Genomic DNA, 24,959 nt, shown 5'->3' on the forward strand with positions numbered 1-24,959 from the left:
CTTTATTTTTTCGTTCCTCTTTTTACAACATACTTGTTCACTAATGTTTACACGATACCATCTTTTACCCACACCCTGGCGCCATATCAAAGTTTATTTTTAAATAAAATGCGAGTATAGCAACGTGAGAGTAGATAATAAGTTAACATAAAAATCTTTAAAAAAATGTTAAATAATAAAGTCATTTATTTAAAAATTACACACTTGAGTTATTATCTAGTGTTTTGAATTTTTCTTTTTTATTTAAATCTGCTCCTATTTTTCATTTTTTCGTATTTGCATTTAATCATCTTTTTCTATTTTCATAGATTTTAAATTTAAATTTAATTTTCCCCAGACGTTATGAAAGTACAAAATTAAAATGCCGGTCTCCTTTATTTTTTGATTTTTTTATGGAACGTCCATAAAATAATAGTTTAACCAGCATCTCATTTTCATATGTCGTTTTCTGTTTAAAATTTAGTAACAACAACAATATTGAGTTACTATATGTTATTTCTAATTTTAATGTGAGAATAAATGTAAAAAGTACATCAAAAAGTGAGAGATATAATATAATATCTGTGTATTGCATGGAGAATCCAAGTTTTGTGTTTGAATATTACCGATAGCAATAAGAATTTAACGAGTTAATATATATTTTTATTGAATAAGTGAAAATATGACAACACAAAAAGTGGAGAAAGTTGTTAAGTTTATAGATATAGGTTCTAATTTAACGGATTTGATGTTTCAAGGAGTTTACAATGGAAAAAATCAACATACTCCCGATCTAAACAAGTAAGTTTTATTGAGTTTATAGAATGAATTAATAGCTCAAAAACTTTTATTACCATGAAAGAGTTATAGAAAGAGCTAAAAACGGAGGATTGGACAAGATTATAATAACATCAGGCAGTTATGAGGAATGTGTTCAAGCATTAAAAATATGCGAAGAGCACGATCCAACATGCGATTTTTTGTTTACAACAGTGGGAGTTCATCCAACAAGAACTAGAGTAAGTTATCTATCATTAGTAAAAACAAAAAGAGGAACTTTAATAACAATTGTTTAACGATATTTAATACAAATAAATAGGAATTTTTATGTGATGGTTGTAGGGAAAAGGATAATTTTGATCCAGAATGTATTAAGTGTAGTGAACATACGAATAATTACTTAAGTAAATTAAAGGAATTGATAAATAACAATGTAAGACGCATAGTGGCAATTGGGGAATTTGGTTTGGATTCAGAAAGAACACATTTTTCAAATATTTTTATACAAGAAAAGTATTTTGAACTGCAGTTTGAATTACTAAAAGAACACAAAATTCCAATGTTTCTTCATATGAGGAATAGTTGTACTCGCGAACATGAATGCAAAAGTAGTAACAACAATTGTTTTATGAGATTTATTGAAATATTAAATAAATACAAGTATATTTGGGAGTCTAAAGGAGGAGTTGTACATTCGTTTACTGGAACAATTGATGAATTGAATACAATTTTGGATATGGGTCTTGATGTAGGGATAAATGGGTGCTCTTTAAAATCCGATGATAACTTAATTACTGCTTCGAATATACCTTTAAATAGATTACATATAGAGACAGGTAAGTGAGTTTAATTAAGTTTTAAGACTTAGTTTAAACAATGAATTTTCAGATTCACCTTGGTGTGATATTAAAAAAACACACTCAGGATACTCATATATAGATACACATTTTCCAGAAGTATCTAAACCTACTAAGTGGTCTGAAGGTATGCTGGTTAAGGGAAGAAATGAGCCCGTAAAAATTGTACAAGTTGCTCAGGTATTGCACAAAAAGTTGAATTCTAACTTATCATTTAATGAATTTTCCTCACAAATATACAAAAATACAAAGAGAATGTACTTCAATAGTAAGTGAGCGATGTTAACTCGTTACATAGTAGAAAATGACTTTTATTTTGTATTAAATCAGACTAAAAATTCAAATTAAAGTTAAACTTATAAAGTTTATCGAGGCGTATAGTTATTCTTCCAAATAGAGTCACGAATAAAAAACAATTCTTTTTTGTTGTTAAATTTGTGTCATTCAGTGGAGACAATAGTGAACTACTGTGGGGAATACAAAATAACAAAGGGAAAAAATATATATAATAAGTAAAAATGAACGAAAGAATCTAGAGTATAAGTAGTATAGAATGTGATTATAAAAACTTATTATATAGGTAAAGCAGGAATAACGAGGAAAAAGCACGCAATCTGGAGTTAATTATAGTTTAGTATACGTAAACTAGTGTGTTTTATTTATTTAGTGATATAAGTATCTTTTTAAACGATATAAGTAGAAATAACCCTGTATTTCAATTTCGGAGAGGAGATAAATTATGTTTTATTTTCTAGAGATTGCAATTTTTACCGTGTACAGATTCAGAAATTCCACTGAGGTAAACCTTATTTTCTGGCCCCGCATTAAGGCTGAACAATAGCAAACTTGACAGGTAAGGTAAAAATTAAAATAAAACAGGATATACTTACTTCCAGAAAATAAAAGTGCATTGGTTTACAAAACATACCGGAAAGTGTACCTTCCTTTGTAACTATCGTGTTTGTGATAAAATTACATGGAGTTAGAACACACTTTTAGTTTTTGACTATTATGAAGAATGCAAGAGGTAAAAGAAAAAGAAGACAAATTAGGGTTAAGGGGTAATGTAAAAGTGATAGATATGCATTTTGGAACTAACAATGGTGAATTTTTATACAAAGAGTACATTGGATGCATTGCATACACGGTGTTAATATTTACTTGGGCTTTCTCTATATTTATTCCAATAACTTTGTTATATTGGTTTTATGTAAGAAACTGGTCATTGTTTAGTTTGTTTTCAGTAGTAATAATAATACCAATAATTTTTAGGGTAAATGACTGCGTCCCTTTATTTTTGAAGAAACTATGTAATTTATTTACTAAGAATATACATTACTGGACAGGTATGTTTACTAATTTAAATAGATGCTTAACTTGGCTAAATTTATAACTTCAATTAAACAGGGCCTGCTAGAATTATTATAGAAGAACCTGACTTAGAGTCAAATAAGAAACAATTGCTTTGTATACATCCTCATGGCATATTTGGAATAGGTTCAACATATTTACCTGTGTCTGGCATAATAAAAGAATATTTTTATCTAATAGTTACTGAGTCCCTTGTTTGGTTTCAACCAATAATAAATGTAGTGCTTAATTCAACAGTAAAGTTAAGGGGTGCGAGTCATACGTCGTTTAGACGTACAATGATGAAAGGGGAGGGTCCTTTATTAATGTTTCCAGGAGGATTTCACGAAACCATATTGTTAAATTGGGGAGTTGATCACATATATGTCAGGAAAAGGTTTGGTTTTATAAAGTACTGTTTAAAATATAACTACTCAATTCGTCCTGTTTATGTTTTCGGTGAATGTTTGTCTTTTCACCAACTTAAGTATTTTAAAAAATTTAGGTGGTTCTTAAACGATTTCAGTCTCCCTAGTGTAGTTTTTTGCGGAGAAACTTGGTGGAATCCCTTTCTTCCAGTAAAAAACGTCCCTTATTTGATTGTAATAGGAAGGCCAATTAACTGTAGTTATAAAGCCATTCCTTGTTGCTTTCAAATTCCTGGATGCGGGAGAAAAAATCAGAATGACGGCAATGACAATGACAATTGTAACGACAGTTATCAAAATTACACAGTACATGATGAACGGGGAACAAACACAACTGAAACTCAAAAGAATACTTATAGCCGGACTTGTTTAACTAAACATGTTAGTGACAAACACCCCTCAAGGGAATTAATCAGGGAATTCCAATCTCTTTACATTGAGAGTCTAAAAAGGATTTACAAGGAGTACTCTCCGTACTATATGGAGTGTTACAAGGAAAATCCAAATATTAAAAGATATTTAGAATACAGGCTAGATGAGCTCAAAATAGATTAACTTTTGAGGTGTTAATGTGTTTAAATCAGGTACTCGGGAACACTAGTTTTACCATAAACACAAACCCTCCGAATATATACACTAAAACTGGTTCGGATGTTAGCTATTTCGTTAATTATATTATTTTATTCCCGAACAACATTCTTATTTAAACCAATAAATATAAGCATATTTTTAGTTCTGTTGGATGATTATCGTTTCCCACACAGTTTGGCGACCATGCAAGTACATTGGCGCTCGATTTATATAAGAAAACACGAGGCCGTCTAGATAAGTCCGTTTCCCTGAATAGACGGAGGGGAGGGAAAAAATAAGCAGAAAATAGGATTTACCATCCTATAGCTGTATTTTCCGTCAGATGCCTTTGTTTCCTTCGGTGAGTGAAATCAGAGTATTAAACAAAAGCAATGCACTCATTCTTCAATTGGACGCTAATTTTTCCATTGTAATCAATGTATGTCGCCAAAGTCAATGTTTAAAAGTTGAGAATGTGAACGACTATAGTAGTTGTTACCCTTTTTTTTAACAGCTAATTCACCCGTTTTATTGCTATCTCTGGGAACTTTTCTTTGTAGCGATACAATATGGTCGCCTAAAGACAAGGCGATTCCTTGGGTTCTGCTTCTAATTCTAACTGTACCAGATATAAATTTGTCTTTATTTGAGGAAAACCCTGTGGTCTCTTTCTCTTTATTTTGGTTATAAATCTGTTTCTCTAGACTAATATTAACAAGAGCGTCTTCACCAAAAATGCTTTTGGCATATAAATTAACAGCAAAAAAAGAGGATTGGCCCTCCATTTTATGGAGATGAGATTCACTGTCACTTAAAATTAGTTCGTTATTTTCAGTATTTAAACTATTCCCGACAATGGAAAGTTTTGTTTCCTTTATTAAATATCTCAAAAATTGAATAAACGAGTCGCAATTTGAATGTATGGGTATTTTATTCTCCCACTCGAATTCTGACCAAAGTTGTCTAAACAACGAAGATTGTATGTTTGAATTAGTAATAAAGTCAATCAATTGAATATTTATTTCATTTAGTATAACGATATCACTATTTACAGATACGTTGGACGACGAAGAGAGTGGTGAAAGCGTGCAAGAGTGGTATGAGGATAAGGGTGCACTAGCGTTTCCATTATTGTTTTTCATTTGAAAAGTAACAAACCCAAATAAAATTCCTGTTTCTATCGACTTTACCTGTGAAATAGCATAAACATGTATTACTTCCAAAGGTTCCAAGTGATTTATTTGCTGAGGCTTCTCCATTATCCTCAAATTACCGTATGGATACAACTCTATCTGAATGTTTTGTATTGCTCTGCTGCTTTGATTGGTTACTATCAGTTCCAAAAGTACGTCTTGGTTGTGAACCTGTATTATTGCTTCTATAAATATTGGATCGTTTATTCCCGTTATCGGGAATATTCTTTTAGACGAGTAGGTAGATTTTTCTCCAATAAAACTGCTTCTTGTATTTAACTGAAAGCAGTTACCTGAGAAATCATTCTCTATACCGTAATAAAATGTATTGCCAATTTCAACATTACTAGTACTTTCGCTGCTATAATAACAATCATCATCGTTTACCTGCAACACATCAACATTATTTGAGAACAATCTCTCCTTTATTTGTCTAAAAATAATAGTTTGGAATGGTTTTCTTTCCCTATATTTAAGCCTCTCACCTACAGACGCACCTGCCAATTTCGAACTTCCCTTGTTTTCAAAATTGTAACAACCTGCTGTCGCACCGTTCAGAGCTTTGTCGTTGAAATTGTTTCTCAACATAGGAAATAGTCTGTCTTTAAGCAATACAGTCTTTTTGCTAGGTTTAAAGACAACTACTCCTCCTGTTTCGCTCTGATTTATGTGACTCAAGTCGCTATAAAGAGACTTTAAAATAATGTAACAATGACTTAATCTGTGACTAGTGTCATTAACTAGACCCCCACTTTTAGCGTTTTCCATACAGTATTTCAAGAAGCACACAATAATATAAAGAGCTTTGTTGTATATTTCTAGTCCCAAAAAATACAAATTATAATCCTCATCGCCATTACCATCTTTTTTGTTACAATTTTCTTTCTCGTTCTTGCTACCTACTCGAAACAGAAGCAACTTAACAATGGATACAGCAACGCTAGTCATAAGTAATAGATCGTCCTCTTTTACTATTAAATTTCTAAGATAAGTATCACAACTCGCAATTTTCACACAAGAATGAAACTCAATTTCTTGTTCTCCAACAACATTTCCGGTATTGGTCTCTATATCTTGTGTTCCATAAGTTCCGTCTTCTAATATAACAGTTTTAGTCACAGTATTAGGCTTTTTGTTAACACTAACAGTTGACTTTTTACTGGTATCTGCGTTTAAATTATCAGAATGACCATCGTTTTTTAAGGCATTATTCAATGGCAAAGGCTTTAAAAGTTCATCTATAGTTGTTATAACCTCTGATATTTTGCAACCTGCGTCATAATTGCATTCACTTAGTATCCAAAGGCATGTTCTTACTGGCCTGCTAAATTGAATATGAGGGAGTTCAAGCAAGATTCTTTCAACTATTTCACCTTGATAATTCGGATATTTAACTACCATCTCTTTTAAAAATTGAGTTATTTCATTTACGACTATTGGGTTGTCGCAGGTTATAAAGTTAATCAATATTGAATTCAACATTAGATTAAATGTTACAATGTGGTATTTTCTAATTATTTCGTGAATTGACTTTATCAATATAAGTTGATACTGTTGAAACTGCTGTTTTTCCGATAATTTAGAATTTCCTCCAGTAACAATATTATTGATTCCAAGATTATTGCTGTGATGGTGAAAAGTAATTCCGCTTCCAAACGGCAAGTTACCACCAAAATCATCAGCATTGTTTCCGTCAATGCTTCCAGTATTACCGGAAGTTCCAAACTCCAAAAAAGTCCCGGTAGCAGTAGCAACAGTGTTGTTTGTGTTTTTGTTGGATATTTCCTGTAAGTGTTTTAGTATAAACTGAAATATGTCTAAACAATTATTCTTTGTGAGAAGGGAATTCATAACAATATTAATAATCTTTATTTGTATCGAATAACAGTTGGAACAAAGCAAAACTCTAAGTAGATCTTTAACGAAACACCTTTGTAATGTATACAATGCTGATGTCATTGATGTTATCTTAGATACCTTATTCAAAACAATGTAACGTATATTGTTATCAGATTGGTTAAGTAATATATTTATATATGCTTGTATAGCTATCTTAATTGTACTATTTGGACTTACATTACCTATTTTAATCAATGTATTGGCACCTTCATATGATACAGATAAAGAACCAGATTGAACGATGTTTATTATTAATTGCAATAAATTATTTCTATAGTTCGGAAAATCACAATATATATTACCCAGTAGTTCCAGTAGTAATAGTTGTATCGCATCTCCCATATAAGTTACATTATCTTGAATAGATAATATATACCTTAAGGATCTTTCAACATCACAATATGTTAACACCAAAAAAGCATTCCTTTTTGTAGATATATCCCCTTCTATTAACAACAATTTCTCAACCTCATCTACTGCATTCGGTATTACTTCAACGCCAAACGTTTTTATTATTGAGTATATACACATAACAGCATTTCTTCTCACGTAGAAATGTCTGTGTTTTAAATTCTCTATTATTGACTCTATTAATGGTTGTATTAGCTTTATAAATCTTAAATTACATAATAAACGAAGTGTCGATCCTCTTATATACTCATTTGGGTGTTGTAAATCATTTCTTAGTGCATTGCAAACCAATATCATTTCTTCTTTTAATGTACCATCACTATTGCACTTTTCAACTATTTCCCAATATAACTGCAAGTACTTTTTAACCTTGTGATTATTACTTTGAACCACGTATCTTATTACTGTCATTAATAATCTACTATAAGATTCACCATGAGTCATCCATATTATCAATTCTCTAAGTGCCTTGCATTTTTCTGTATCACTTGGATCCTCCAATTTTTTCTGTAGTTCTGAACTAGTGGGTGCACTTACACCTATTTTAGGTGGTACCAATAATGTACAATTCTTCTCATATTCTAACATTATTTAACTTAAGAAGTAATATATATATCTTAGTGTTGGGTATATTCTAAACTGTTATAAATGTGTTCCAATGAAACACTATTGAGGTAAACAACTGCTTCTCAGAATTAGGAGTAACAAAATTTTTGTGACCAATAAGCTCCTTATTATTTATAAAATTGGTATGACAATTTTTCCACCTTTTTGTTGTTAATGCTCCTTTTACTTTTTATCAATATTCATTTCTTCATTCACCCCTCTTTATTTTACTCTAATTATCCTTTTTATTTCCCGAATTATACTCATATATTTGTATATTATACATATGTACATATTTCAACTTATTACAATGGTGCTATTTAGGGCGGGGGTATGTGCCGCCTCTTTATGTTTTTGAACACTAAGTGGCATTAGGAATTTGCAGAAACAATAAAAAAGGAAAAAAAGTTAATATGTGAGCAACTTGTTTGTAGACAAAGTTGATAAAATCAAGCACTCATTTGATGCTTGGACTTAATAATCTTAAATATTAGCAATACAAATGCATTGAATAATACATTTGATACATATCTATAACTGTATTGTTCAACAGATTTCAGTAATTTAGTTTCGAATTTTCTCTTTAAATCCATTTCTCCTGATTAATCCTAAATCTCAAACTATTTTCTCTTGCTTCTGAAATTAACGATTCTACTGCGTCCTCTTCTTGTACTATCACAACCTTTCCTTTTTTCTTGTTTTTCCCTTTATTTGTTAGATTGTATTTGCTATTTTTAGTTTCTTCGTATTCACAACTTCTATTTAAAAAATAGTTTCTTCCCGCTACAGTTTTAAAGGTTATATTGTCGTTTTCACTTAGATCCACACATTTGCATCTTGTTTCAATCTTGTTTTTGTGAAGAGTTTCATCCCCTTCTTTTTCATCACCGTTTAACTCAATATGCTCTTTTATATTGATATAATCTTTGTCATCCTCCTCATTCCCATCGACTTCATCGTCGTCCTCATCATCCTCTTCCTCATCATCCTCTTCCTCATCATCCTCTTCCTCATCATCCTCTTCCTCATCATCTTCTTCCTCTTCATAATCATCATCTTCCTCCGAATCATAGAGGTCGTCATAATATTGAGGACTGCAGATATTTCGATCATCTGATGATTTATTTTTAATTTCTGAATTGAGTGATACATTTTTATCAAAAAAGGAGTCGTTAGAATAATTAGAGTTGTTGTCTCTGTTATTTTTATTATCGTAGTCATTTTTAATACAAATAACTGAAGAATTTGGACAATTATCATTTAAACTTCCAGCGCTATAGTAATAATCAGGTTTTTTCAAAAATAGCTTTCGATTTAGTTCAAGATAATTAAAATGTTTTAGTGTATATTTATATGCTCCTGAAATATACGTATAATTCATATCTAGCTCAATCAAATCATCGTAGTATGTTTTTGGAAACAAATATTTACATATTACGTAAATATTATATTTAACGTATTTGTTTTTATTTAAATATATACCATTTTCATCAAGTGGATTTCCAGTTAAATCAATAATTATTCTATTCTTGAAACAAATACAATTTTTAATTAAATAAAGGAAAAATGTCTCGGTTATAAAATTATTCGAAAGATCTATAAATAATTCATTATTGTCTTTATTATCATCGAAGTTATCTTTTTCTTCTGTTTCTTTATATTTACGTTTTGTAATATAATTAAATATTTTATATGCATCTATGCTGTTTATACTGTTATTTGAAAATGATATCTTGCTTAGTATATTAAAATTACTTTCTTTTGTATTATTTATATCTGAAACATTTGATTTAGCGTATCCACATCCGTAAAAATTATTATTAAATGCTTCAGATACTATACTATAGTGACTATTGTATATTCTGTCGACAATAATTTCCTTTATTTTGATATTATTACTACCAAATGTATAGTCAAATATATTACAAATTTGGTAACCACATAGTTTTAAATTTTTTATTGTAAAGATTTCAAGTACACATTTGTTCTCTTTTAATATTCTTTCTAAAATACTACTTATTAAACAATCACAGTTTCCATTAGTATTGAAATCATTATTAAAATTACTTTTTATACTAGTGTTTTTCTTACTCTCTCTTAAAGAATCATTAGTCATATTCGTATTTTGAAATTGCTCATTGTAAATATCATCTAATTCCATTTCCTCACCATTAGTTAGCATATATTCTTCTTTATATAAATTAATTTTCTCTACTTCATTTATTCTACGCCTTTTGCAAAAATTGTATAATAAATCTTTATCTCGAATAAATATGCATGATTCAAAGTATATTTCAGATATGGCAGTAATATCATTTACAATATATAAAAATAGCCATTCTAATACATTTGATACAAATTTGCTTTCACATGGAAATTCATTATTTATAAATTTAATCTTTTTTATCTTCCCAAAAATTAACTTATAATCACTTTTATTATTTATCATATATGATATTGTATAATTTACCATTTCCCATTTATATATATCCGTACCAACCACTATTAATTCCTCTATTTCATTATATAAATGATTATCTAAACAATCATTAGTGCTATATATTTTTATTAATAACTGAATTATGTCGTGAAATGTACCTTTAATCACTTTATTATCTTTTACCATTCTATTAAATATTGTATCTAAATCTTCACAAATATTTAATTCATCAAATATATGTTTTTTAATGGTTATTTTACAAGTATTTTCTACAGAAACTGAATTACTTGCATCAACTGTGGAAGTTTCGCAGTAATTGTTAGTAGCTTTACAATTATTATTTATTGAATTATTAGTATATTCATTACTTTTGTTATGAACATCACTTGTTTCGTTGTCTGTTTGATTGTAATACCCATTTAGCATTACCACACCCTCATCCGCGTTGCATTGGACATTCATTTCAACTTATATAAATAAAAACATGAATTATGATGAGTAAAGTAATATTCACTGTTTTGAATAAAAATTATTCTTTCATACTATATGTATGAATGCATATATTGAGTTAAAATATTAAATCAAGTACAACTATGATGTTGTAAATAGATTTGATTCAAATAATACAGAAGACTGAAGATAATATTTATGTTTAAGCATGAATACGGAATAACAACTGATTTATACAATACACATTTTTATTTTTAAGATTTTTCAGTGTCTATTTATATATTAATATAACATTGAATCCTTTGTATGTCATTAAAGTATCCCTTTTCACCTTATTAATATTTTAAACTTTTATGTTATATTTTACTAAAAAAAGTATTTAAATTTAATATATATATATATATATATATATAGCACCTATTATATTATTTCAGTTTAAATATATTTTCAGTTCAAATAAAATAGATATTGGTTCTAATATTTTTTTCCGCCTCTTTTAAATTGCCGTATTCTGTTTCTTTAAGATTATTTAGTGATCTAATATACTCATTATTATGTTGATTTTTTTTGGTAAAGTTCTTATTTGAATCGCATATTTCATTTTTTACTTCATCATTACAATTATTATCCGAACTCATTCCAGAAATATACGTTTCCTGGTCACTTATATAACCATAATTATTTTGTTCTATACCTCCACTTTTGTAATACACATCATTTGGAATATTATTGTACTCAACATTTAAATTACCGTAATCATTGTAGTCATAGTATGATCTTTGTTGTATATTTGTATTTGTTCTATATATATTTGTTTCTGGTGTAACTATGGCACCCAAACTAAAAGGCACGTATGGGGGTAAATTGATGCCAACCTTTCTCAATGATAGTATCTGATATCCGTTTGAAGGTGAATATATATCTATTCTGTTTGAACCAAATCTAAGCGCTCCAAAAAATCCAAGTTGAACAAATCTAGCTGACGTTCCCATTGCATTTTTTTCATCCTTATATGTTTTATCTACAAATAATGTGGTACACAACCTTATTGGCGATATTAGTGATGCATCATCAAACCAATATGCTCTTAACCATTTATATATAGTTGATTTAACTGGCCAGTTTATTGGTTTTGTAACGTACATCAAATGTACTTTAATACCATCTGGTCTTAACCAATCCCCACTAAGATCATGTTTATCAGTTAGCCCTATTTATAAAAACATAATGTACATCAATTTTAGTCGATTTATTTTGAAAATATCATATTAAGTATACAGAATAAAAAAAAATAATTACTAAAACTTACATGAATGATTTACTTTACTTAAGGTAGTATCGGCCCATCTTGTTCTTAATGTTATCGTTCTTCCGTGTTGATCTACAAATCCCTCTGCATTCTCAAGCAAAACAGCAGTATTGTCATTTGCATCCAAGAATAGTCTTGAAAATAGACCAGTGGCAGCTTGAGTTATACCATTCACATTAAATATTGAACCTGTTATATATTTGGTGGCCAACACTGCATCTGTTCTGTCAAATCTAAAGAGAAATTCCTCGTTAGTCAACGGACTTAGTATTGGTTGGACTCTAGACGATTCGTCACCTGTATATAACTGCCAATTTCCAGATAAATCCCATGTACAACCTCTATATGGATTACCTGACAGTGTTATCCCAGTGGCGATATCTACAGCACAATGACAGGTTGGTTTTTTTCCAATTATAAAGCAATTTGCTCCTGGACCACAATTTGCTTCTTCACCCTCTTTTTCACTACATGCTAATGTTGATTTGTTATTTTTTGTATATTTTGTAAATTTATAGTTAAAACTTACTTTGATAAACCTCAGTTATATATTGAGAATACGTACAAATGCTTAACCAGAATAATAAAATTATGTTTATAAACAAACTAACTTTTGAATATCGAAATTTATTTACGATTAACTGGAACAAATGAATCATGTTGGCCAGCTTTTAGATCTCTGTTATTATCAATATTGTTATATTCTTTGTTCCTTACTAATTAAATATAAAAACAACGACGCGTATTTCAATTATTATCTTAATTTAACATATCAAATCAATTGCTTATCCCTATTTCATATTTTTATTTTCAAGCTACTTTATAAACGCTTAATCAAAATTTATTCTATTTCTATATTATAAAATAATATATAAATTCACATTTATCTCATTATGCATAGGCCAGTTCACTTTTTTCCCACTTTCAGCAGATAGATATACAATCTTGCGATACAACACAGTGTCCGGAAATGTATGTACATTTATTATTTTTTATTGATTATATAATTATTTACCCATTATAGGCGTGCTTTTGAGCGAAGATATGCAGCATTGCAAATTTGCATGCACCTCCACTACCCGCTCTCCCCACATAACATCGGGTATTTAGGCGCCTTCTATGCTTATATTGGAAAGTTTATGGGTGGCAATAAAAAATGTGAAAGATGAAATAGTGAATGTAGTAATAAACGCCTTCATTTGAATAAAACATCGTTAATTGTATATTAGATCTGTGATGACAAGTTATAAACATTTATAAAAAAAATTACCTAGCATATGGATTAAGACATTTTTGCGGTACTACTTTTCACAAGTATATTAGATTATTCCAAGAAAAAATAAAAGTTTAGTTTAAAGGACTTAGGTGGATTTATTGAATAAGTTGGCAAAGACAATAATACTGCAAAAAATTTTATCATTTTGTTGTTTGAGATGAGCTCCTGCGAATACTGGGTTTCGCCGCTGTTTTTAACCGTTAAGCAAAGTAAACGTTAGTGATATCAAATACAACTATTTAAGGGCTAGTAAATTCTCAATAAAAATAACCAATATGGGTGATGGCTTTTTTGATTCTTTAATTACTGAGAAAACCGATTGTATATTTTTTGTGGTTAAAAAAGAGGAATTTGATGTTAAAAATGATATTGACAAAAGGATTGGGTTAAATTTAAGCGATAAAGATGAGATATTGATATCATACTTTAAAGAAAAATATGATATTTTTGAGAAGGAGGAGGTGATTAAAATATACCAAGGTAGTCAATTGCTAATAGGAATAATAATTAAAAACGAATATAGGCTCTGTGACTTAATGTTTGATATTTCAAATTCAGAGAAACAATCAGTATTAACCAATTTTACATGGGAGGGACAGTATCAAGTAATGGTATCAAAAAAAAATAATTGCATTGAAATATATGAAGAGGGCAATGAAATTAGGAATATAATAAATGTAGATGACGGTTCATATATTAATTTGTTGTGTATGTACAGCATAAATAAGTTAAATTCAACTTTTTATTTGTTTCAATCTTCAATAATAATAAAACCACAATACTGGAATGAAAGGTTAAGTATTGATTTACTTTTCAAATATAGTATAATGAAGAATAACAACAAAAGAGACAGTCAAATTAATGATAATAGGGAAATGAGAGTTGTTAATAAAAATGAAAGTAACGTAAATTGTATGGATTATTTTATATTTAGCAAAGAAAGTTCTTTTGAAATATATTCGTTTACATGGTCAAAATTAATAATGATTAAAGTACCATTGTCGATATCGAATTTTTATATTCAAGAGAACTCATCAATAATATATATCGAAGTTGTAAATAACGATGAATCACTTGAAAGAATAGTTATAGAAGATATTTACAGTCATCACTTTAAGTTAAACTGCATTCAAATGGAACTTCCAGTGACTTTAGAGAGTAACCAATATTTTGGTTTTTCTCTAGTTTATGTAAGTGACAAAAAAAAAAGACATACAAATAGCAATAGTAACAATAACAACTGCAACAATGGTAATTGCAGTAACAACGAAAATAACAATGGCATACTTAACTCAAATATAATACCTTTATTTATTAAATGGAGATTGAATAACGATAACTGCTCTAGATATGTATTGACGCAGTTTACAATTCAAAAAAATATTGAAAATTATAGTAATCACATTAAAACCATAAATACGGTGGGTCATGAAAGCAGTGATAAAGTTCAAAAAGATATCAAAAACGCAAATTTAGATATCGAAAATAAAACCAACGTGATACTAGACGATAATAGTAATTTTTCCGCAATATGTAAATTTGATAGTATATCAAAATATCCAGGTGAGACAGTTTATTTAAATATTACAATAGTTCCAAATAAGAATAATAAAGTAAATTACTTGAATTTAGAGGTATCTATAGAATATGACAAAAAGTCACCTATAATACCATTGTATGATAAAATGCCACTGAATTACTTTAATAATTCCTTTAAAAATAATGAAGAAGCTATTTACAATAGCGACAGTGATTATAATGAGAGTAACCTAACTTTATTATATCCTATTAAGATATGCCTTCCAGGAATATATGAATGTCCTAAAATAACTGTTCTTGATTTGGTTACAAATAACAAATATGTGATTGACAAATATCCATTGATTGTTTGTAAAAACAATCGCAGTTTAAACAGTAAAAACATGTAGATCAGACAATAAGTACATTTATTTGTGCATGCAACTTGCTAGTTAAAGTAAATGTGGGGTGGTGTGCACATACTTCTAGTGCATGCAATTAAATAATATAAATGCAAATTTAGACTGTAATTTTATTCCTGAAATGATTACGTGTTAATTTTAATTTAAAGTAATAATTAAACTTTATTATTTATCTTTTTTCCTTTTCAATACTATTTTAGAATTATAAATAGTTAAAAATAACTTTTAAACGATAAAAATATAGTATTATAGTTAAACAAATAAAACAATAATAAGTATTGAAAAATAAGAGCAGTGAATATGAGACTTAAATTAATTTCAAGTAGTATTTCATTGTTAACCATTATTATTGGAGTTTCAAAGGGAGTTCAATTAGAATCTAAGGGTATAATTGGTGATATAGTAGGAAGGGCAGTTGAAGGCGTCAAAAATGGTCCAGTAGGATCGGCACTTATGTTACCTGTAAGTTATTTTTTAAATAGTAATTTAAATGAAAAGAAAATATTAATAATTACTTAATCATTTATAGAAAGACAGACTTCCAGGGCCATACGATGATTTGTCTGAAGATATAAAAGTTGCAACTACTGATATTCAACTAGAATATGAATCGGCCAAAAGAAGAATAGCTAAATTTAGAAATGAATTGATGGGTCCAGTGGATGAAGTATTGTCAACAAAATCTGCCTCCAGAACACAGGTATGTTTAAAGCTCGACAGAATTAAATGCAATGAATAAATTGATAATAAATTTCTGCTTTGTTTTATTCAGCTCATGACGAGATTGGAATATGTAGGAAAATTATTACGTGCTGCCTATGATCAAGCTCATCCAGGTAAGCTAAATTATATAATTTACTGATAATTTGCTTAAATAATTCGTAATGTTGATAGACAAGGCAGGTTTACCTATAGTTTTGGTTCAGAAAACAAGCGCAGATGAAATGTTATTTCCAGCGGAAGGATCTGATTTGTCTGAGTGTGCTGCTCAAGTACAAGACGCAGATGAAGAAATTGAATTATTGGTAAGTTATTATTTCAAATTTAAAAAATGCTCACGTTTATAATGATTACATTATTGTAAATTTATTTTTTTTCTTTTTATTTTTTTCAGAGCGCTTCTCAACCAGAAGATCAAACTGAAATTCTTGAACAGATGGAAGATGATGAGAGATATAGTTATAGCTCAGGAATGGCGAGATTCTTTGAAGAAAAAGCCAATGCACTTAAAAGTGATTTATCAAATTCACTTAACTCATGGATAAACAATCAATTAATTCCAAGCACTTAAACGCACAAATTAAACTTTTGTTTATTACCACAAATAACGGAAAATGGTCCCAAAATAACGTTACACAATAAACTTTTACAACTAATATTTTAAAGATAGTAAGAAAAGAGAATAAGTGTATATTAATTCAACTAAATTCATTCAAATAACAGCTTTGTTCAATTTAAACAAGACAATCACATAAGGAATTTTAGTGGGACCTTATTCATTCGCTATTATTACTATATTTTGTGTCAATAAACTATTAGTGGTATTTTTAGATTAATAAGGAAAAAAAACAAAGTAACGGTATTTCGAGTAGTGATAGGATAACGAACTCAAACACAAAATAAAGGCAATAATATTAATGACTACTGTAAATATTAAAATTATTATATATTAGATGCACTAATTATTTTTAATCTTGAATTAATCTTTAGGGTGAGTGCTCTTAAAATAAAATGTGAGACCGGCGGCAACTTGTGTGTGTGACAATACGAGAATGGAATAATTAACAAAAATAGATAAATGAGACTTTATTTACTGGGATCTTGAATTAAAAACAGTTTTGTTAAAATCAATAAACCTGGATACAACATAAAGAATTAAATTTGTTCAGAAATAATACTTAATATTTTCAAAAGGGAATAGCCCCTTTGTATATAATTTGTAAGAAAAATAGGAACAAGGCGCCACAAGCTTTAATGCTATTTAAATAAAACTGCTAATATTTATACAATTTTTTTCTAGAAAGCAAATTTTGGGCGGTAGACTTGAAAAGCGTCAGAAAAGGTGATTGTGAAGAAATAAATAAAGTAAATATTGAACATATGAGTAGATATATAACATCTAAAAGGAAGTCTATGTTAACATATAACATAATTTTATAAAAGAATTGCTATATTGAGATGAGTAACGGTGAAATACGCTGAACTGTACATTTTTTTCATATGGAAATTTTTTTGTTAACATTCCTGCTTGATATTATTTATTTATCTTAACTACTGTGTACATGGAGGCGTAAAAAGCAAAAAAAATCGAATAATAAAATTATAGACATTTGTTTCTTATAAATACCAATATTTTACATGCATTGGGAGTTTGAGAATATGTGGTACATAGGAATATCAACAGCATTATTATCATCTATCTCAGGAGGGTTGGGGGACAATTTAATAAGATTGAGCTATATACTGGAGAATGAGTTAGATGAAAGTGAAAGAAGGCCAGTAGTATTGAGGCCTATGTGGTTAATAGGGACGTTTTTATCTTGTATTTTAAATGCAATATTAGTAATAATAAGTTTAAACTATACATCAGCAATGGTGGTAACACCATTTTCAGGCTTACACATATTTTGGAGTATAATATTCAGTAGATATTTATTAAATGAAGAAACAAAAAATAGGCATTACAAAGGAACATTTATTGTAATATTAGGATTATTGTTAATAGTAATGTTTGGAGTAAAAGACGTTCCTGCGTATACGATATATGAGCTAGAGAAATTGTATGTAAACCCAGTATTTATAGTTTACTGCTTTTTAAACTTATCATTAATAATGATATGTATGTATGTATCATTTTTTGGTATAGTTAGAGACTTGGTATCTGATAACAGTGAAAATACAACAGAAAATAAACTTAATACAAATAAAAATGGGTTTTGTGAAAATTTTAAGGTTAATATGAAAACTAATTCAGATGGAGGCGATTTAATTCTAATTAATAAAAATGCCCTTCACTTAAAAATTTCAAATATAAAAAACATGATTTCAAAGGGGAAAAATAAGGATTTAGATGTAACTAATCCCTACAATAAGGTATCGGATGAATATTTTAATGGGGAGGAAACATTTAACAAAGATTACAAAAATGCATTAGAGTATAAACACTATAATGAATACAACGAGACTGTTGTAAATATTTCTAAAAGTACGTTTTTTGATGAAGCAGAAACAGAGGATAATTTATATATGAACAATAGTGAACATAATAGAAATGTTAACGGTTCACTTGAATACTATAAAAATTTAACATTAGAAACTATATTGTACTTTGACAGTAAGGTCAAAACTATAACAGAAATATTTGAAAGGAAATCAAGCAATTTTCCGAGAATATACGTTAAATTATCCGTAAAAAGATTTTGTATGTGTTTGGTGTCAGGTTTGTGTGGTGGTTATACGAATATACTCGTACAAAATTTAATAAATGTGATATTATTAAACGGTTTGAATGTATTAGTGCACTTGTTATTTTATTATTTAGTGACAATGATCATTATTTTAACATGTGTTCAATGGTTATTTTGGAATTCATGTTTATCTAGTTACCAGGCTATATATGTTGTGCCAATTATAAATTCAGTATTAATAGCATCAAGTGGATTTTGCAATTTAATATTATATTATAATATAATGAACACTTTACCTGAAAATGCTTCAAGTTCATTTAACGGATTTAATAAATACGCTAGTGCAAGTCAAATCTGTTTTTTAATTGGTCAGTTTTTCATAATAAGTGGAATATATATAATTAGTAATAGGAATATGGAAACATTGGGTGACAGTTTTTTGTTTATGTCTGAAATAAAGAAGAAATTAGAAGAAATTAATTATTTAAAAGACTACATTAAATCTAAAAACAGACAAATAAACGCATCATTGGAAAATTTACTAGGATTTTATAATAAAAAAATGAATTTAAATAGTAACGATATTCGTGTTTATTCTCAAGAGCTGGTAATTAATAGAAATAATAGTCACAACAAAGACAATAATAGTGTAGAAACTAATGATAATACTGATTATCACTTTGACAACACAATTATACTTCCACAGGCGGAAACTCATATTAAAAATGTTAATGAGGAATGCGAATATGAAAACAAGCATGACAATTTTAATTATTCAGAAGGTATTCATAAATTTGACACTAGTGATAATAATATGATTAAACAAGTAAACGAGAATATGGAAAACCCATCAACTTATGTATTAGATGAGTATAGGGATTACTGCAAAATGGATGAGGATTTCTCAATCAACGATATATCATATAATGACAACAATAACGACTTTGATGAAAGTATAATAGAATTAAATGCAGATTGTGAAGTTGTTAAATTAAAGGATGTATATTATAGCAGAAACAATAACACTTATAGAGATAAGACAAGTATATCTACTATTGATACAAACACAAGCATGTTTGGTAATAACGATAATTTTAAAATATAGTCTCGCTGAAATTACTGTTTTCGTTAATTTGGTAATTAATAAATCGTACGTAAATATATATTTTATCTCATTTATTAAACTATAATTAATTTTAAATTTATGATTGTTTCGAGTTTGTTCTTTTTTAATTATATTTATTAAATAAGCGTATTTTTTTATCTCACAAGAGTTTACTTTAACACTTAATTACTCCTGAATGTAAATTATAGTTGGGTCTGTTGCATCTACAAAGGCAAGTCCATCTTGCTCGTTAGCTTGATAATATAATTAATATTACTCTCAAATCAACTTAATTAAAACCCACCATTATTACTGTTATCGTTATTTAAGTTAGAGTTGTCTCTTTTAGCTTTAAGGTATATTTTGTAAAGCATTCTAACAAATGTTGTGCAGCCACCATTATAAAAAGAAATCCACCATTTCGAATTACTGCTCAGTGGGTACTCTGAATTAGTTTCCGGTTTAATAAATCCCTTTTATATTAATTTATTTTGTTAAGTAAAAGTCATTAATGAGGATCATTGACTTACGCTATTAATTATAAACATACCTGGAGATAACTGGCTAAAAATATTGGCTGCTCAAATTTAAGATTATATATATTCCTAATTGGAAGGCACAGTGACGTAAAATTGCTTGGTTTGTTCACATTTTTTGTTTTTATTATAAATATATTCTTGTTTGTAACATATACATTACCACTTCCTTTAAATACTTCATTCTTATCTTCAACAGAAAACCTAATTGATTTTCTTGACATTACTAAATGTTCATCTCTTCTCAATGACGGTCTGAGCTCACCTATACACAACAAAGTTACAGTTAGTATTGTTTAACTTAGTTATTAAATAAATCACAATAATAACAACAGTATGATAATGTGATATAGCAATTTACAGAGGACAAAAACAAGGCCAATTATAATACCTGCTCCTTCTACAAACTAGTTTGTTTATTAAGGCGATATATACTTTCATTTACCACTCTCTTTTTTGTTTTATTATAATAATAAAAAACAAAACAACGGTATCATAATAACACTGGCATTGTTATTTAAATGTCATTATCATCTGTACTAATATTGCGAGGGGAGAAACAGGGAGAAAAGAGAAAACGAAGTCTTACCTTCTCTAAAATCCATTAACTCTGGGTTTATTGACATGTTTTACTCTCTCCAAAAACTAAATGAATAAAAAGTGTGTATATGCATCAGACCCTTTTTTAGTGGGAAAAATAACACTGCTCCGGATATTTCTGTTCGTCCTCTAAATTTGTTTTTATTTAAAATGGTTAAGACTAACTTATTTACAAGACGCTTACATTTAAAGCACCGGTCTTTTTGCTTAAATGGAGTTTCTCATTAATTTGTACAATTAAATTATATATTCACCTAAATAAAGTTACTTCAAGCATTACTCTCTGTTCAAAATAGTATGTGCATTCAATTACGAGAATTATCTAGTGTTTAAAAATTTAAATTAATAGACTTTGGCGCCTATTCCTCTTAATATTAAAATAAAGAATGTAATTTTAAGTGATAAACTGGATACAAAAATAAATACACTTGAAGCAGGTAGTATACTCAGGCATATTAAGCAGTTAATTTGCGTGTTCCCCGTTAACTTAAGTACATGTATATGTGTGTTTAAATGATAGGAGCTAACCAAGACGCGCTTGCGAGTGAGATAAGCATGCTTAAGCAAAAAATAGTGCAGCTTGAACTGGAGAACCAGGAGCTAAAAAGGAGTTGTCAGGATTTTTTGAACAAAAACAGTAACAAAAGCGAGTATTCTAATCCTATAACGATATTGGTTCCTGGGAGACACCCAGAAAATGTGTTATCCGAGGGAGGTAGCGTGGTGGCATCTGCGGAGATAAGCGATCCACAAACGGTTTCTAATATACTGGTGTTTTCTACAAGACCGATATTCAATTCTGAATGTGGTGGTACGTCCTCAATTTTTTTTAATTTTACTTGAATAACCCTTTCTATTGTTTTGCCACTTCGACTTTATTTTCAACAGGGGCTCTTTACTTTAGTTTCTACCCATATCAAAACTGGGAATTTCTTGGTGTAATTACTAATTTAAAAAGCAGCGAGTTGATTACAACAGGTAAGTCCGCACTTATTTATGTGAGATTCCCTTTATACTTGCATAATGCATCTATTTATAATAAAATGAATAAATAGATATGAACTCCTGATGTGTCTATTTTTTCCTAGTGACACATTCACGCGAATGAGTTGTTTTTGACTTCCGTTTTTAACTTGCTTGTTTTTTAGGATGGCCGTTTATGGAGGGAATATCCTCGATAAGGAGTGTAAAGGTGATATTGGTAACGGAACCAGCAAATTTAATTTTGCAAAAACTAGAGACTAAGCCAAACTTTGATGTAAATAAAGAAATAGCAAAAAAAATAGCTCTTAATTTATTTAGATATATAGAAAGTTACAGTGGAGGTGGTACCCCCAACAATTTAAATATACCTCAGTATATACTGGACAAATGGTTTTCTAGATTCGACGAGAAGTACAAAATAGACCCCTATTTTTACATGAAAACTAATTAGGTTTTTAGCCTTTAAAACAGCTTTTAAATAGTGTTTATGCATTTTGCGAAAATGGGAAAGTTTAATATATAGTGGTAGTTGTTGTCGAAACACTCCAACTCTAATTTTTCATGCTTGTTTTCGTTTGTTAAACTATCGCCTAGGTGAAAAAAGTAGTTTTCCGGATTGATCGATGCATAACTGCCATCAAAACTATTGTACTTCTGTACATAACGTGTTAAATCTCGTTTTGAACATGCTACAAACTCAGTGCCTTTTATATCCCAAATTACACTCATTACTGGATCACAAACATCACTGTTTAGTATACAATACATCAGTACTAGTTTGCATTTATTTTCGCTTTTATGACTATTCAAATCGCAATCGTGACTTAAATTAAAGCTCTCACTATAAGTTCTCGTATATTTCTCCTTTATGTTAGTATTGGATTCATAAAGTATATTGCTGTTTTGTGGAATCGTCCACTTCCAAACTCCTATCCACGGCAAACCATTCACTTTATCAAGCAATAAATTAATACTTGTTTTGTTTTTCCCGGTGTCTGCGTCAGAAAGACAACTATGTCCATTTTTATTGTAATTATGAACATCAAAGCTGGAGACCAGTATATCGTACTCTCTGCAGTAATTTGGAGACCAACTGAGATCCAACACGCAGTTTAATATTAAACTATAGCTTCCATTTTTAAGCATATTTTCGTCACTAATCCTGCAACGGTAGTTTATTTTATCGTCATTTTGTCCATGGTTTCTCCCAAAATTGTGCTCACCATCGCATATAATAGAGTTTTTGGTGTAAACTAAGTTGTCATTATTAAGAAAGTCTGATCCCAGGCAGTTTTTCCCATTTAAATTGTCGTCAAAACCCCTCTGTTTGTCTTCATTTCTGCTATTGTCAGTGTGACGCAAGTTTACGGCGCTTTTGGTGCTTAATTTATAATCATAATTAGGATCAACCATTGAATCAAAGTCAGATTTAAGGCTTGTATGTGAATTATTTACGCCATCCTGGGGTTTCTTTGTTTTCTTTGAACCAAAATTCTCTCTTAAAACACCTAAACGGTCATACTCCTCCTCCTCCTCCTCCTCCTCCTCCTCGGTAGAGTAGAGTTTTTCCCAGTTTGAACAACAAAACGCAAAGTCGCTCTTTTGTTTTGAAAGGTTAAATTCAGCTATCTTACCATTATCAACAACACCATCAAAAGCGTCGTCTAGTTTGTTGTTGTAATAACAATCAAAATCATAGTTGAAATTGTCTTCACAATCTCCGTTCACCTGCTTAAATTTCCCCAAAACTGTAATGCCTCCATTTTCTGCTCCTAAGGCGATTAAATACGCATTGTACACTCTGCTATTAATTAACTTTACGTTGTTTATGTACGAAAAGGAGGTCACATTTTTGGTTATATCACTTGAAAATTGCTCAATTATAGACCATATTATAAAGTTTGGAGAATCCTGACACAAATAAATTCGTATATATCCGTTTTTGTGCAAAACCATGAGCGATATATTATTGTAGTTGGTATTTAGCGACAACTTACCCACACCACAATTAAATACATCTGCATTGTCGCATTTATCTGTGCTCAAATTATCATTGTCACTGTCAGATAACCCCAGAATTCCATTCAAATTCAAATTTTTGCTACTTTCATTATCCTTGCTGCTAATGTCACTCTCGTAATCAATGATGAACACACAACTTATGATGGAGGTTCTTGAATCCCTCAATCTAGCCGTTAGGCTACACAAATTTCTATTTATAAATGGATTCTTTTTTGACATATCAATGAGCTCAGGGTTTTTGTTAAACAACCATATTCCTATCGTGTTATCGTCGCTTATTGTTGAAAATATCGTGAACTTAATAATTAAACGGATAAAAATTAATTAATTAATTAAATTGTAAATAAACAAAATTACCTTCTCTGATACTAATGGACAAACAACACATCTTATTATCGCATTCTCGTGTTGAGACTTCACACTAGTAACTAAATTAAAGCTTTCAGAGTCGTTCTTAAATATTTTTATTGAATTAGTACACGCTACAAACACATATTCCCCTGCACAATATTCCATATTAAATTTTAAATTAAAGAAAACGTTGATACTGTGTTCTATTAGTTTCAAAAGAAAGTTTGTGTAAGCACGTAACGTTTAGTTCGTATTTCTCCATTTAAATAAACATGTGTTTATTTAAACACCTTGCCGTATGCAAGCTTACAATCCATTTACAAATTACAAGTTACGTGCACCAAACAAAATGTCAACTAACCATTCTCGTCGCATGTAATGTGATGTATGTACTCGTGATCCTTGTTAAATGTTATTTTCACACAATTAGTTTCCTCTTCCTTCATCTGCAATCATTAAGCTTTCT

The 24,959-nt window shown here is 29.4% G+C and overlaps 11 protein-coding genes across 11 annotated transcripts; 6 read left to right on the forward strand and 5 right to left on the reverse strand.

Annotated features, from left to right (window-relative positions):
- Window positions 1–661: 661 nt before the first annotated feature.
- FG386_003071 (uncharacterized protein) lies at window positions 662–2,240 on the forward strand (the record flags this gene model as incomplete). The annotated part of the gene is made up of 5 exons (XM_067342299.1): window positions 662–780; window positions 842–1,002; window positions 1,125–1,595; window positions 1,648–1,884; window positions 2,197–2,240. The coding sequence occupies 5 exons, from the start codon at window positions 662–664 to the stop codon at window positions 2,238–2,240; spliced, it is 1,032 nt and encodes a 343-aa protein (XP_067197848.1).
- A 394-nt stretch (window positions 2,241–2,634) lies between these two features.
- On the forward strand, window positions 2,635–3,949 carry FG386_003073 (uncharacterized protein; the record flags this gene model as incomplete). The annotated part of the gene is made up of 2 exons (XM_067342301.1): window positions 2,635–2,962; window positions 3,024–3,949. The coding sequence occupies 2 exons, from the start codon at window positions 2,635–2,637 to the stop codon at window positions 3,947–3,949; spliced, it is 1,254 nt and encodes a 417-aa protein (XP_067197850.1).
- A 449-nt stretch (window positions 3,950–4,398) lies between these two features.
- On the reverse strand, window positions 4,399–8,055 carry FG386_003074 (uncharacterized protein; the record flags this gene model as incomplete). The annotated part of the gene is made up of 1 exon (XM_067342302.1): window positions 4,399–8,055. The coding sequence occupies one exon, from the start codon at window positions 8,053–8,055 to the stop codon at window positions 4,399–4,401; it is 3,657 nt and encodes a 1,218-aa protein (XP_067197851.1).
- Window positions 8,056–8,656: 601 nt separating this feature from the next.
- FG386_003075 (uncharacterized protein) lies at window positions 8,657–10,975 on the reverse strand (the record flags this gene model as incomplete). The annotated part of the gene is made up of 1 exon (XM_067342303.1): window positions 8,657–10,975. The coding sequence occupies one exon, from the start codon at window positions 10,973–10,975 to the stop codon at window positions 8,657–8,659; it is 2,319 nt and encodes a 772-aa protein (XP_067197852.1).
- Window positions 10,976–11,415: 440 nt separating this feature from the next.
- On the reverse strand, window positions 11,416–12,108 carry FG386_003076 (uncharacterized protein; the record flags this gene model as incomplete). Its single annotated transcript, XM_067342304.1, has 1 exon — window positions 11,416–12,108. The coding sequence occupies one exon, from the start codon at window positions 12,106–12,108 to the stop codon at window positions 11,416–11,418; it is 693 nt and encodes a 230-aa protein (XP_067197853.1).
- Window positions 12,109–13,823: 1,715 nt separating this feature from the next.
- On the forward strand, window positions 13,824–15,476 carry FG386_003077 (uncharacterized protein; the record flags this gene model as incomplete). Its single annotated transcript, XM_067342305.1, has 1 exon — window positions 13,824–15,476. One exon carries the CDS (start codon window positions 13,824–13,826, stop codon window positions 15,474–15,476), a length of 1,653 nt encoding a protein of 550 aa, XP_067197854.1.
- A 312-nt stretch (window positions 15,477–15,788) lies between these two features.
- FG386_003078 (uncharacterized protein) lies at window positions 15,789–16,779 on the forward strand (the record flags this gene model as incomplete). The annotated part of the gene is made up of 5 exons (XM_067342306.1): window positions 15,789–15,950; window positions 16,018–16,188; window positions 16,261–16,324; window positions 16,383–16,513; window positions 16,603–16,779. 5 exons carry the CDS (start codon window positions 15,789–15,791, stop codon window positions 16,777–16,779), a joined length of 705 nt encoding a protein of 234 aa, XP_067197855.1.
- Window positions 16,780–17,867: 1,088 nt separating this feature from the next.
- Window positions 17,868–20,000, forward strand: FG386_003079 (uncharacterized protein; the record flags this gene model as incomplete). Its single annotated transcript, XM_067342307.1, has 1 exon — window positions 17,868–20,000. The coding sequence occupies one exon, from the start codon at window positions 17,868–17,870 to the stop codon at window positions 19,998–20,000; it is 2,133 nt and encodes a 710-aa protein (XP_067197856.1).
- A 186-nt stretch (window positions 20,001–20,186) lies between these two features.
- Window positions 20,187–20,760, reverse strand: FG386_003080 (uncharacterized protein; the record flags this gene model as incomplete). The annotated part of the gene is made up of 3 exons (XM_067342308.1): window positions 20,187–20,254; window positions 20,305–20,473; window positions 20,551–20,760. The coding sequence occupies 3 exons, from the start codon at window positions 20,758–20,760 to the stop codon at window positions 20,187–20,189; spliced, it is 447 nt and encodes a 148-aa protein (XP_067197857.1).
- Window positions 20,761–21,691: 931 nt separating this feature from the next.
- On the forward strand, window positions 21,692–22,205 carry FG386_003081 (uncharacterized protein; the record flags this gene model as incomplete). Its single annotated transcript, XM_067342309.1, has 3 exons — window positions 21,692–21,947; window positions 22,025–22,114; window positions 22,192–22,205. The coding sequence occupies 3 exons, from the start codon at window positions 21,692–21,694 to the stop codon at window positions 22,203–22,205; spliced, it is 360 nt and encodes a 119-aa protein (XP_067197858.1).
- A 389-nt stretch (window positions 22,206–22,594) lies between these two features.
- FG386_003082 (uncharacterized protein) lies at window positions 22,595–24,361 on the reverse strand (the record flags this gene model as incomplete). Its single annotated transcript, XM_067342310.1, has 1 exon — window positions 22,595–24,361. The coding sequence occupies one exon, from the start codon at window positions 24,359–24,361 to the stop codon at window positions 22,595–22,597; it is 1,767 nt and encodes a 588-aa protein (XP_067197859.1).
- Between the last annotated feature and the right edge of the window lie 598 nt (window positions 24,362–24,959).

Source organism: Cryptosporidium ryanae, assembly GCF_009792415.1.
Source record: "Cryptosporidium ryanae isolate 45019 chromosome Unknown contig_63, whole genome shotgun sequence".
Classification (NCBI taxonomy): Eukaryota; Apicomplexa; class Conoidasida; order Eucoccidiorida; family Cryptosporidiidae; genus Cryptosporidium; species Cryptosporidium ryanae.